Genomic DNA, 14,351 nt, shown 5'->3' on the forward strand with positions numbered 1-14,351 from the left:
AGAGGGAGGCTATCAGGTGTGGACATTGTGCTGACTGTCAATTCAGCAAGAGTCCAAACTTTAGCAGTGGCCAGACACCCCACCTCAACTGAGATGAATTATACCAGCCCTCTTTAAGCCAGAAGCTGATCCCTCACCAGTTGGAGGAGTGGGAGTGAAAGCTAGGGAGCCATCAATAATGTTAAATAAAAGCTTTTCACATCTATAGATTATCCTCAGATGGGTGTCAGTAATGATGACGAATAACAGACACAGAGAAGCAGACGTTCCTGGAGAACAATTAAGCTGCAACTGAGGATGGGACAATGTTCATCCAACAGGAAAATATGTGGATTGGTTCAAAGTTTGCCTGGAAAGAGAGGACATGTTGGATAGGGACTGAAGTGGAGCCCATCCAATTACAAAACCTGATTAGCTCTGTCAATTAAACCGTGATGGATGTCCTTTCAATTATTGGCTGGCATCATGGAAATCAATGAGTGCTGGCCAGAGGGAGCTCAGAGCGGTCGCAGCAAAGCATGGGGAGCATTTCTTAGTGACACGTGGCGGGTCAGATAAAACTTCACTCAGAGATGGTCCGATAAGCTGCCGGAGATTACGGTCAGAACAGAGGAGGGGAGAGGTGAGAGGGAGAGGAAGAAAAGAAAGAGGGGAGGAGAGCGTTCTGATTGACTGACTTTATTGTCTAGATGCCAGAGCGTCACGCTGGGAAAAATAAGAGCAGAGATACGGGATCTTTGCATCTGAGGGTATCCAGGTGTCTTTGGTGTGCCCTCAGAAAGTAAACAACAGACAGGCAACCTAAGCTATATTTGTCCAATCAGAAGGCAGCTGGCTTGTCTCCTTGCTGACGGGTGTTGTTTTTGTCTTTTGAGAGTCTGCACATCGCTGAATGTACAGCAGCTCAGAGGTACAAACATCACAGCGTCATTTGTTCTTTGACTCCCAAAATACCACCTTTCAAGGTAACTTTAGAGAGGCTTCAGCAAACAGTAGAAGAAGTCGAATGAAGACATGTCTGACTGACTCCTAGTGGACTCAAGTGAGGTTTTTTTTGCAAAGCTAATGAACTAAAATTGATCACTTGTCAAGAGAACTCCAAACACTGCTTAGGGTATCAGGTTATACTGAGGTAATCACGTACAAAATGGATTCTCGCATTTCTTTTCATGACTTGGTGACATTGGTTTTGGACAAATGTGGGGAAAAACACTTTACATCCTGTCTTTTCATCATTCTCACAGCACAGATTTACTAACTAAACATGTCAAGCAGATTCTTTCAAAGTTACATTACACATGGTAAAAGAACAATGAAATATTCATGGAATCAAATGCAAATCGGATTGATTTTGACACAAACCTCTTGGACATATTATTTCTGCCATGCAAATCACACACATGCTGTCAATCACATTCTGCCCCGTTAATCGTTTTCATTCTAATTTTTTCTCCTGGTACGTCATTTATTCTGGCTTCAGTCCTCTTCCTTTTGTTGTCAACTCGGCACGCGTCAGCCTGCAGCACTTTAACCTTTGCTGTTGTTCCCCGTCCCTCAAAGCCTCGCTGCTCAATGAATCCCCTCCTTGACTCTGTTCGGCTGACAGCTCTACGCCCCCGTGGTTCTCTGGCACAATGGCCCTCCACAAAGGCCCTGAGAGCATCCACCACCTCCGCCACCAAATTTCACCAGCCTGGGGAGACAGTTATAGCAAATCCCATTCTCTCCAAAAAAAATAAAAAAAATTAAACACACAACCATGCACAACAGAGTGAACACTTTGATGTTTTCTGGGCTTCGCTGTCATCCTCATGCTGTACTTTTGGGAAGAAGAGGATTGTTCTTTTTTTTTTAAGAGATATGTGAATTGAGGGAATTTCACAAGGAAATCCTTCCATTTTCCTTGTCTGCGTGGGGGTGACACAAAGAAAGAGATTTACCTTGAGATGGTTAAAGATTCAACACAAAGAAAGAGATTTACCTTGAGATGGTTAAAGATTCATTCAACAGCAAAATAACAGCAGCAATAAAACTCTACTACCCTTCACTCTTTTTGGTGGTCCTTTATTATGAAACTGATAAAAATCCAACGAATAAGTAGAAAAGTAGAAAAGTCAAACATTCGTTTTCAGGATTCTTTGAAAATGGATTTTAACTCTTTAACACTTTAGCTGCAGTTTTAATGTTACTTGAATTACAGGAACTCTTAAACTGTTTGCACAATTACCATCGGCACAAAGCTGCTTTTCTGCCTGTCAGAATTTTAGAAATTAGGAAAGTTGCATAAACAATGGAAGAGTTAACGGTGGTTCAAAGAGCGAGTTTTATTTTGTGTTTCTGTGCACCAGTCAACCCAAAGCTGCTTTTTTTCCAGTGCAGAATCCATTGGAATTATGAAAATTGCGTAAAAAACGGTTGATGAGTTACATTAGTTTGAAAATCGTGTTTTCTTTTGGGTTTCTGTACGGCAATTACCCCAAATGTTGGAATTATGGATGTTGTGTAAATATTTGTTGCTTGTTTTATTTTGTGTTGGTTTGCACTAATCCGTGTTAAACTGCCTGTTTCCACATCAGAATCTGTTGGAATTTTGGAAATTGCATAAATGGCCAAAGAGTTAACCAGTGACAGAAGAAGTTTTCCCTCTTCATTTAACATCTGTTTCCCGTCTTACAGCTGTCCGTGGAGCTGAGGATGTGGCGCTCTATGTGGGCATGGTGGCGGTGGCCCTGTGTCTGACTCTATTGCTCATCGTGGTCGTCCTGGTGTACAGACGCAAGAAAGAAGGCCTTGATGCTGACGTGGCGGACTCCTCCATCCTCACCACTGGCTTCCAGCCCATGGGCATCAAGCCCAGCAAGCCAGGTGTGTGGGCACCGCGGCCACGCAGGCCGCCCCACCGCAGTAGGACACTGTTCTTTTGTTCTGCCGCCGTCTGTCCGTCTTTTCCCTGTGGCACTAGAGTACCAAAGAAACAGTTTTTTGTGGTTGTGTAGGTGGTGTGGATTCGTTTACATGGGTTTGTAGTCTAAGGATGATTTAAAGTTGGTGTGTGTGCATGTGTGTGGCTCACAGGCTGTTTATTTGCCCGCCTGACACATTATGTTTTGCTGCCACCTCATTGTCAGGGAGTGTAGCCACTATATTTACTGACTGTGCGGAGCCTCTAAGGTTTAACAGCGAGTAATAGAAACACAACTTTCTGAGGATGAAGACAGCGAGCTGGGCCGCACTGCCTTTGATTCACTGTGAGGGGGAAAAAAAGGAATGTGCTGTGGATGCTAAGCTGCATCTGACTTCTGTTTTGTATTGATTGTATGAATGCTAAAGAGATGGAGTGATGGAGGGAGAAGAATGGGAATTTATTGGCTTTGAGTGAAATCTGTGTTTGTGTACAGGGAAGTGTGTGCATGTGTGAATATTTTTTCTGCAGCATGTGTCTTTGTTTCAGTTTGCTGTGCGTGTTGCAACAGATTTAGAGAGTGTGAGGGCTGTTTCTGGCATATAGGAACCCACAGATTCACACATTTGCTTTTGTCTGTCTCTGTTTCTGTTATTCAAACAGAGAACTCTCATTTGCTCACCATTCAGCCTGATCTGACTACCACCACCACCAGTTACCAGGGCACACTGCGCTCTCGCCACGATGCTACAGCCAAGTTTTCCATGACCAACGGGCCTCTGCTGGACCCGCTTCCCAATGGCTCTCACACCTTGCACAACGGCAAGCTCAATCCGGATCCTGCAGAGTTTGTCAGCAGGTTTTCCACTCAGAGCTACTTTAAAACTCTCCCCCGTGATGTGGCAAACACCTCCTACGGCACATTCAACTTCCTAGGCGGGAGGCTGACGATTCCCAACACAGGTTTGTTCTTTAGTCAGGCTTCTCTCTGTCATACCTGTTCTCTAGTTCTGCTGATTCTGGCAAGAATCAAAAGAATACTTTTCAAGCTGTGGTGACACAGGGTAAGAGCTGTAGAAAAAGGTGCATGAGCCAATACTTACTGGATAAATCTGATCCAGCACACACACATTAAAAGTAGACACTGTAAAACCTAAAGTATTCACACACTCATCCTTCCCATGGCCACGGGTGAATGAAATCATGCACCTGGGTATGTCTACACTTTTACAAACAAAACAAAAAAAGAGTGTGCCATTCCCAGGAGCTCAGTAAAATCTAGCAAAGTTCTGTGATGCAGTTGGGAAATTTGCAGCCACATTATAGCAAAGGAGATGACATAGGGTACTTCGACACATATCTGCTGATCATACATACAGACATCAGATTAGCTCAAAACAGTGTAGAGAGTTTTATAGAATAAGCTTCCATGGCCGAGCAGCTACATCCCAGCTGTATATCACCAAGTGCAATGCGAAGGATCCACAGGACTTTACAGCAGTGGAGATGCCGCCTCTAGTGGGGCAAATCACGCTTCTCCATCTGGCAATCTGATGGGCGAGTCTGGATTTGGCAGGTGACCTTGACCAGACCTTGCACGAGGCAAGGTCTCTAAAAATGTGGATGAGTGAATTTGGTGTGGAAGAGCCTGCACAGACTACAGACTATTATCAAAGTACATGAAGTCATGTTGAGTGGTAGGAACTGGGTACAACAACAAAATATCTCCCAGTTTGGATACCCAGATGGATCATTTCAAATATTTCTTATTGACTTCTATACGTGTGTATATTTGCGGTAGTGCACACATATCAGCAGATTTAGGTGTAGATGAAAGCTGCCTTTATTTGATAATCACACAGGAGAAAATCCTCTCCAGCGCACCTACCAGGGTCCTTTTAGAAGAGGCCATCTTTTTCCATCGGTTTCGGTTCAGTTACTTTGTCCGCTCCGGAGTTTGATTGACCCCAAGGGTGCTCTTCCATCAGCTCATTTGGCCTGATAAAAGCACATGCCGTCTCTCCCTGTCCATCATTATTTATGACCCGAGATCCAGTTTCTGTCAAATCTAAAAGCACTCAATACATTGTTGTTATTATGTCTCTGCAAGTTCTTTGTGACACGGACGAGATAGCACTGTACACACAAGGCTCAGGGAAGTGTAACATGACAGTCTCTGAAATTAGTTTTCACCATGGAGGTCCCTGTAGAGCTGCAGTACGGGAAAATAGTCACCTGCATTGTCCAGTTAAACTTTCACACGCACACTCATTCAAGTTTATAGATTCTTGTAATAGCTGGAGTCAACCTAAAAGCAATTTCCAATTTTGTGGAATTTGGACAACACAGTTGAATATTAATGTCTTGGATATTGGCAGGAGTTCTCTCAACAAACCTCTGTCATCTATTCCTTTGTCTGCCATACTTTAAATAAACAACAGCTGCCATGTAAACAGTTTATAAACTGATAGTATATGGGGACATTCTGCATCACCACACTGCAGTTTTAATGTCTTTCTGACAAGGCGTTAACAAGCAGAATTAATCATGAACAGCTCTCTCGTTCCACCCTAAACTCACCGCTTTTAATAGGTTCACACTTAAAGTACAGTCATTCGTTTTTCAGGCTTTATCCAAATTGAATTAACTGATTTCTGTCAAGGACATCAGTTTGTTTTACAGGGAAAAGGTTGTTTCTACAGTAGGATAGAGTTTTAGAAAATGTTTCCTCAATTATTCAAGTCAGCCTGAAAGGTCTTTGTAAGAGGGAAACTTCAATGTTTGATCAGCTCCTGAAAGGTTAAAGTAAGTGACAAATTTTAACATGCAGTCATGCAGAAACTTTTTTTTGCTTCTCCTAAAATGGATAATTTTGCAAAAACGCTTTGTCAGTAACCTACATCTAGACAGCACAGCATGAATAATTAAAATGAATGTTCAGTGCAGTGATGAGTTGAAACGAATGTGTGCCGAATGCACTGTACTCTGAGAAGATCCCTAGAATAAAAAAAAAAACTTGAGCAAATTATTCCAATTAGGCTTATCCTGAGCTGCTGGAAATTAGAGTCGATGTCTGCAACCATTAGTGATGTGCTAAGAGCACTGACAGCAGAATAAAAACAGTCAAATCGATGATCAGTCCGATATCTCTTATTCACAAAGTCTGTCATCGTTATTTTCATGTTTTGATTTCCACATTAGAGTGGACTTAAATAGTCGCAGTGAAAAGCAGCGTCTCCGCTCGGCTCTTTGTATCCGTCCAGATTAGCTGATGCCAGCATGGCAGCATCTTGTGGGAGAAAGGATCTTTTTTTTTCTCGTCCCCGCTCTCCCTCACTGTGTGTGCTTCCTTTTTTTGTCAGTCGTACAGATATTTCATGCATGGATTAGCTCAAAGACATGTTGACTATGCCGCAAACTGGCACCTATTTTCTCATAGTGACACTGGGAGGAGAAAAAGAAAATGCTATGCTTGCACACATTCAATCAAAGGGAGATTCCCATCCTGTGATGCACTAGCGACCTGTTTAGATTGTACTCTGCCATTCCCCTTAAACATTGACAGATTGTGGGAACTGGACTGAGTGACCCCTCCCCCAAACAGGAAGTACCCTCTGGCTCCAGGAAGCCAAAATCCCATAGATTTCTGTTAAGAAATAAAAAGCTATTACTCAGTCAGTGTAATTGTCAGAATAACCATTCTTACTCTGATATTTTTTTTAAACATGTTCTTGCTAAACCTAATTTTTGTTCGTTCATTTTTTTCTGTAATGCAACTTATTTAAGGTATAAACTGGCCAATCAGATGCCTAAATGTTCAAAATATTTGATTGACAGATTCTCTACTGAGCCCGCTTTCAAGTAGCAGGGATGTGGACTTCTAGCTAGCCAACTCCTGATTGGCGAGAGTGGTTACCATAGAAACCGTGACTCAAACCCATCTAAACCCATGACTTTCCTTCTTACATCAGTTGATTTAAAAACGGCAGTGTCCGTTTTGCGGGGGGAAAAAAGCCCTAAAATAGCTGGGATAGGCTCCGGCATCCCTGTGACGCTGCATGATAATTAGATGGATGAGGATTCCCATTTGTCACAGAGGGGCCGCATTGAAAGCAAACTTAACAGATTTAAACTTTTATGTAAATTCACTTTTTCTTAATATAAACAGACCTTATTTACAACCCAGGAAATGTTCAGATTTTGTCTCACTGACACTTTTTGGCCTAAATTTTAAACAGCGATCCAAGTAGGTTATTTTTGCATGAAATTCTCAACAACAACAAAAAAAAATGCTTCAACGTTCAAAATGCAAAGTGTCGCCCTGCACCCTCCTGGGGAACTGCAGTGTTCTCAAAGTAGTCTGTTCCTTGGTCTCAATTATCTGCTTGCTAACAGACGGAGAGTATTTACACTGTGATGCGCCGCACGCTTTTGTCTCAGCTAATTGTTGACCGTGGGGACGTGTGCCGCGGTGCCAGCCAGTGCAGAGATTCCCATCTACTGCACCTGAAGGAGGTTGCCTCTGACCTTCAGAATAAATTTGTTTTTTGTTTTTGCAGCCATACGCTTCTGTGGTGTGGGGCTTGCTTCCTTTGTGAGATGACAAAAGTGCTTCTCAGTTAGAACAAATGAGCCTGCATCCCTTTTTTCTTCGCCCCCTCCTCCTTTCTCAACCTTTCTGCCTTTGTTGTTATTTGCATTAGGAATCAGCCTGCTCATCCCTCCAGAGGCCATCCCCAGAGGAAAGATCTACGAGATTTATCTCACTGTTCAGAGGAAGGAAGATTTAAGGTGGGCCTCTTTAGCACCGTCTAACTGGCAGTCTTCCCTGTACGCCACTAGGCTGTTTGTTTTGATGCTCTGCTGTTCCATTAGGGGAGGGATAAGAGTCTGTGCCAGTACAGTGGAGTAGGGATGTAAATAAATAACCAAACCTTTTAGCAGGATGTGCACTATTTAAGTTAAATGAATTGTTTGGAAGGCCCTGTTTATTTGCCTTGATGCACTAAGCCTCTGAGGAGACAGTAAGACTTTTGTGATCCAGGCAGTCCGGCAGGTTTAATTGTTTTCTTGATCATTTGCAGAGGTGTCTGTAGCATATTCTGATTTTTAGGAGAGCGCTTATTTCGCACCACTCAGAGGAAAAAGGCGCTTTGTTTCAGTTCACACTGTTCTTGCTCTCTCCGCCCCTTGGCATAGGTTACCCCTGGCAGGCTGCCAGACCCTCCTCAGCCCCGTGGTGAGTTGTGGTCCTCCAGGGGTGGTCCTGAGCCGGCCGGTTATTCTCAGCATGGACCACTGCTTTGACGCATGCCTCGATAACTGGGCTGTTCGCCTCAAGAAGCAGAACTATGAGGGCACTTGGGAGGTGAGGCTGCACCATAACTCCAGCACGAAATCTGCGCAGAAACAAAAAAGTTGCCAGTCAGTGAATCTCGAAAGTATTATTGGTATATGCTGAGGGTTCCTGTGTAAAAGGAGAAAGTTCTACCTGCTGTGACTGCAGTAAACTCAGTGCTGCGTATTAGAGGCAGAACCAGCCCGACGCCCCTCCACTGGGTCTAAATTATATTGACCATCAGGTGTTTGGCTGGAACAAAAGCCCTGGAGCACTGGATGTCTCCAACTCAAGGGTTGCTAGGCAACATGTTTCTGAAAAACAGAAATTTTTGTAAGAAAATTACTAATCCTCAAAGTAATCTTCTGAGTGCTCCTTGACCATTCTCAACTGCTTCTTCCAATTACAGCATTCCCTTCCACATTTTCCTTAACCCCCACATATCAAAGTGACTGGAGCCCCCGTGCTGCAGGAGGACAGAGCTGGGAGGGACCTGCACACAGGGCTGCGCACAAACAAAATACCGTTCAATGCAGTATCCATCTTTACAATCCAGAGAGATTGGAAAGGGTGCTGGTGGGCTTTAGCGTGTTACTAGCTCTTCTGTCATGTTCAATATTGTGCATAAATTATTCAGCCTCCCCCCTGTGTGGCAGCAGTGGGGTGTCTGTGGGATGGATCGGCCTGTCTGAGGCAGAGGTTAGGCCAGCGCTTTTAATCATCAGCCGGACCAAATATAGCCCACCAGCCTGAATGTGCAACAACCCCAGCAGAGAAGCATCAGGTGAACGAAGGAATAAAAGTACAAAGACCCGCAGACAGAAGGGGAATGAAGAAAGGGGGACACAGGCAAGTAATGCAGATCTGCAGAAAGAAAGAACTTAGAGAAAGAAGCTCGTAACGAGGGAAAGGGAAAAGATGAGTGTTCAGCAGCAGAATAGCCTCTGCTCCACTTTGAAGTAATATTAAGATGATGGAAAAAGTGGGACTCTATTGTGGTTGTATAGCTAATGAATAGTGTCAATACTAATTCTATTGATGCAGATGGTGTGCGGTTGAATCGATCCTACAGGGGCTCACTGGGCATTTGGCAAGCAGAGCGCTCTCTTCAGCGGGATTGGCTAATGGGAAGAGTCAGTCAAACAGCATGAAGGGATTTCAGAGAAAGTATTGTCACCTTGAATCCAATTTGTCTCCATGAAATTAGCCCAGAGCCGGGGAATTAGATCATAAAAACTATCCTAAGCTGTGATGGAATGAGAGATCTTCACAAGTCTGTCATCCTCATTAGGCGTTCAGCTGGGAAACAGAACTCCAGTTTTGAAACAACACCAGCTAATTCAAGGTGACACTTTCCTGACAGGTTTAAGTCAGATTTTCCTGTACAGGAACTTTTAGAACCAATTACTGCTTGAAGTTGCCGGTGTTTGTCTTTTATGCATCTGTGTGGTTTTGCAGGTAAATTGCCAGCTTCTTTTCACCGTTTACAAATCTCAAACCCAGGGCAAAGTTTCAGAAATCCCAGCATTTACTGCACCTCCAGTCTTTTATTTCTTCTGATCTATCTATTCCTGCCAGGAATTTAATCGAGTCTCCTTTCATGTCAGTTGAGTACCTCATTCATGCATTATTAAGTAAATTGATGGTCTTCTATAGGATGTCTTTGTATGAGGAGAATGTGTTCATTATACCAACCATGCTGTCCTGAAAATGAAATTTGAGGCAGGAACAAGGCTTTCTGCATGATCCTAACTCTTTACCCGAAAACTTTAGAAACCTTTGAGACGTTTATATTAGATGCAGCAGAAACACTGGAGGCGGGCTTTTTGCTTTCAAGCAAGGCCTTTTCAGGCGCACACACACACACACACAGAAGCAAACACATTAACTCTCCCTCCTGCATAAATTGAGTGCTTGACCTTCCATCCATACCTTATGATTTTTTTTTGTGTCCCCCTTCCATCTCCCCCCTTTCCTCCTCTTATCTAGGATGTATTGCTGATGGGGGAGGAGCTGGTGTCGGAGCCGTTTTACTGCCAGCTGGAGGCCGAGACGTGCCGGCTGTTCTCGGAGCAGCTGGGTACATTTGCCGTGGTCGGAGAGTCGCTGCACATGGGCGCCGCGAAGCGCCTCCGGCTCGTGCTCTTCTCGGATGCTTACTGCTCCACGCTGGAGTACAACATCAGGGTGTACTGCATGGACGACACACAGGACGTGTTCAAGGTAAATGTCACAGATGGAGCCTCTGAAGCCACCAGGCAGATACACATCAGCCCAGTGAGGGCAAATCTGTGCAGACAGGAAGCAGTCTGGAGAAACCCTGCAAAATCCCAGCCATAGCAATGCTATTATTTGCGGTGATTCGTTCCTCTTTTTTGCCGTTAGTGGTTTTGCTTAGCTGCCAGGGGCCAAGAAGTTTCCCATCACTTTGTTTAACAGCATATTTCACATCCTTTTTCTCCCCTCCACATGGACAGGGTATAATCAGCCACTAATGCCTCTCTCCTTCCCTCGAGGACTGCTTCTGAGTAGCCTGTTAAGATTTCATTTGCATGGTTAATTAGTAAATTAAAAGGAGAGTCTGTCCCAATCTTTTCCCAGAAACCCCCAATGCTCCCTCTTGCGCTCCCTCCACACCTCTCCGTCTTTCTTTTAAGCCGTTCCTCTTCCACTGACACCACCCACAGCCACAAGTGCCACTTCCCTCTGGAATCCTTTTTTTGTTTTGTTTTTTTCCCCCAGCTGTAATGGCTGACCTGCTCATGCAGAGGTGCTCCACCATCACAATCCATGGATGGCTGTGGGACATAAACAGTGGAAGTCATCGGGGCTCCAGCTGAAATTAACACAGTCTCATTCCAGGAGATGATGATGATGAGATGAAAACTGTGGCCAGGCTCATGCTGTGGGGCTGGAATTACACAGCTCTTCTATTACACATCTGTCTTTCTGTGACTCAGTTCTGAAGTTAATGCCTTATTTCTCCTTTTTCTTATTGTTATTGCATGGAGGTCCTGGCTGTTGTGTTCTATTACAGAAAAGACGGACAGTGTGGCACACTTGAGGTGGAAACTAAATGTTTCTCTTGGACAGATATTTACTTGCCGTGTGATCATGAGCTGAACCGGTGGAGTTTTGCTGCTGGGTCACTGTGTAAATGACCTTGTGCATCCTCCATTGTGTGCAAAAGAAGCTTCCAGTGCACAAAAACTCCTTCTCACTGCCTCTCCCTCTGGCTAGCTCTTGTTCTACTATTCTCTGTCTCTCTCTTAGCCAGGAAAAGGACATCTGAGCTTGTTGACTCAAGCCCTCGCGCTGCCATACTCTGCAGCTCCCTCGACGCCCTTGAGTGCATTAGCTTCACGTCTCTCACACAACTCGGTGCTGTGGTAAGCCACGGCCTCTCCGGGGCTTTGTAGTTTTTAGTGAGTGATTTAAAACGTGGCCCTCGCTGTTTAGTAATCTCGCCGCCATGCTGCTCTCAGTGCCATTATGGGTGGAGAAGTTCATTTAGCGAGCACGTTCCCTTCTTTGAGTGGAGATTAAAACTCCCTAGAGAGGTTGGGCCTAATCATTGTTTTTAAAATGCACCATTTATGATTAGACTTCCGCCACCGTTGGAGTTTACTGTGGATGTTGACAGTAGGGGCAGTCACAGTACGGACTAATGTACAGATTCAGGTCACAGGTACCATGACGTCAACTTTTCTGCAACTGTGTTAACTTTAGATAAACGTTTTGGGAGAATAAGATGCTTATAGGCAGAACTGAGTCCAAAAGGGAGGCTGAGCGTTTCTCCTCTTCCCTGGCTGTCAGTCAGCTCTGACAAGCGTCCATCAGGGATGATGACAGATACACATATGCACGCATCTTAAGCATGCTGTACCATCCAGCCTCTTATCTCCCTATTACAGCAGATTAGAACCAATGTTATTGTCTTTGATCCTAAGTGTACAGGAGCTCTGGGGAAGCAGTGACATTTCCATCTGATGCTTGCCGTATGTTAGCGGGGTTCTGCCGGGACCAATTAAGTTAATATTTAATGTGTGTCCCACTCTTGATCGGCCTCGCCAAGCCTGGCACGGCAGAAAAGTCGACATAATCACTGTTTGGTAGTGCCCTCCCTGTGCATGTGGTTGTTCTCAGCTAGACCAGTGGGAAAGCTCCATTGATGTTCTGCCATCTCACCACCAAAACACCTGCAGTGAAGCGCGCCCTGTCAGTCTGCGCCCAGACACCCAGAGACACAAGCAGCATCTCATTAGTCTGGCAAATGCCCCAAAAGGTGCCTGTTAAATATAATAAAGCATCATTTTGTTTATCTATGCGCTTAATGTCAAAGTTTTCCATTTTATGAATCAAAAGGGAATTGTTGCTTGAATTGACGTTTTAAAAAGGATGACAAAACATCCATGCTTTTTGGAATGTCTGTGAGTTTAATAAAGTTTCCATTTAAACGGATTTAAAGACCCACTCCAATGAAAATTGTGTTTCTAACTTGTTCTTCTGGCATTTTTCCCATGATGGAGGACATATATTAAGAAAATTAAGCTCAAAATTCTATTTCTGAGTATTTCTCTATTCAAATCATTGTGAATCAGAAGAAGATGCTGTTTGAAAAAGCTTCTAGCTGTGATGTAGAAGCTACAATGGGTGGGACACAAGCTCCTTGCTCTATTCTGATTTATCCCATTGCAAATAGATCCATGTACGTCTTTGTTTTCCTTGTCTAAGCTGACATCTGGCTCAATACTGTACGACTGGAAAGCTCTGCTATTGCTCACCATTTTTGTTGTATAGGTAATGTTAGGTTGGGGATGTGAGGGGCTGTAAGGCAGCGGGTGAGCGTGTAAATGGCTATTAGATATGGGTGACAGAAAGGGGTGGTGGGGTTGCTCCACACCAGTAGTTCTGCCCAGAACTCAGAGGAAAATTTCGAATGAACTACTGCCGCTCTGCAGAAACTATGTCCTAGAAAATGATGCAGGTTTATTTTTTTTATTTTGGCTAAAAACAGCATAATTAGAATTAAATTATCACTGGGAATGCTTTGAAAATAGCTCAATAGATGTTAGGAGTGGGTTTATAAGTACATAGAATTATTATGTGTTTTTCATTCCAAAGTAAAAGTTAACAATTGTCATATATCCCTGAAAAAGCAGTCCATGGGCATTTTTTAGAAAAGTCACCTCATTAAAAAATGTATGTATAGCAGGTGGAAATGTTTGTTCACCAAACTAAACACACAAGCAAATGTTTCACTTTTTAACTAAAGCCAGTCATGTTCTCAGTGTGAACATGTTTCTTTCAAACGTGCAGCTTCATCTATGGCTCTTGTCTTTGCAATATTATTAATTATTGAGGTGTGTTTATTTCCAGAGCAGCAAAAACGGTGTGAGAGAGCTAGCGTGAAGCAGCAGACATTTGTCTTCATCAGTGTTAGCGGCTAATACGTCACATCTGGCTAAGTGGTGGTTGTAAAAATGTTTTCTTCTCAGATTAAATCAATTCCTAATTGAATGTCTTTGCTGGTTAAATGAAAGCTCCTGAATTCGTTTGTAGCATTTGACCTCGAGATGTTTGTCCTGGTTGCATTTAAAAAGCTCATAAACTGTCCATGTGCTCCCTCTACGGCTTTTTTCTTTCTTTTCTGCTAGCTCTGCAACAGATAGATCTAAGTGTAAACCTTTTGCTTTCATGTCCCATTGAAGAGAAAAGCAGCATGTGCAGAGGATGTTTTTTTTCCCATCAGAAAAAGTCACTGAACAACAAACAAATCAAATAAAACCCAGCAGAGCATACACTAGTAATTGGTGACATTAAGTTAAACAAGACAGTCAGCTTTATCACCGAGACTAGCTGAAAAATTGTTTCCATATTTTCGTGTTTTAGCGTACTGCGTCTCCTCTGGTCCTCCTTTGTGATTTATCAGGCCAAATGTGCATCTCTTCCCTAGCAAACGCAGTCCCCATTTATAACTCTGAGCAGACAAGTCCCCTCTATTTGTAGTTATTAATCAGAGTTGACTGTAGCAGGCACGGCCACTGGAGCTCAGACTGATAGACTCTCAGTCTGAGAGGAAAAGCCTGTCACGTCTTGCTGACAAATACC

General features: G+C 43.6%; 1 protein-coding gene and 1 long non-coding RNA gene across 5 annotated transcripts in view; one reads left to right on the forward strand and one right to left on the reverse strand.

The window, feature by feature from the left end:
- Nucleotides 1–14,351, forward strand: part of unc5a (unc-5 netrin receptor A) — a 154,414-nt gene that overhangs the window by 129,002 nt on the left and 11,061 nt on the right. For 2 of the 4 annotated variants that reach the window (XM_020706676.3, XM_020706677.3), the window contains 5 exons: nt 2,677–2,904; nt 3,566–3,865; nt 7,606–7,693; nt 8,102–8,270; nt 10,230–10,463. In XM_020706676.3, the coding sequence (XP_020562335.1) occupies nt 2,677–2,904; nt 3,566–3,865; nt 7,606–7,693; nt 8,102–8,270; nt 10,230–10,463 (1,019 nt within the window). The remainder of the gene's footprint in view (nt 1–2,676; nt 2,905–3,565; nt 3,866–7,605; nt 7,694–8,101; nt 8,271–10,229; nt 10,464–14,351) is intronic. The other 2 variants (XM_004073514.5, XM_020706678.3) reach the window with 1 other exon arrangement.
- On the reverse strand, nt 7,024–10,432 carry LOC110015765 (uncharacterized). Its single transcript, XR_002291023.2, has 3 exons — nt 10,173–10,432; nt 8,394–8,554; nt 7,024–8,301 (listed from the first exon to the last, which is right to left on the reverse strand). It is a non-coding gene; the product is annotated as an uncharacterized LOC110015765 (long non-coding RNA).

This window comes from Oryzias latipes, chromosome 10 (assembly GCF_053564925.1).
Source record: "Oryzias latipes strain Hd-rR chromosome 10, Olatipes_Hd-rR_3.1".
Taxonomy (NCBI): domain Eukaryota; kingdom Metazoa; phylum Chordata; class Actinopteri; order Beloniformes; family Adrianichthyidae; genus Oryzias; species Oryzias latipes.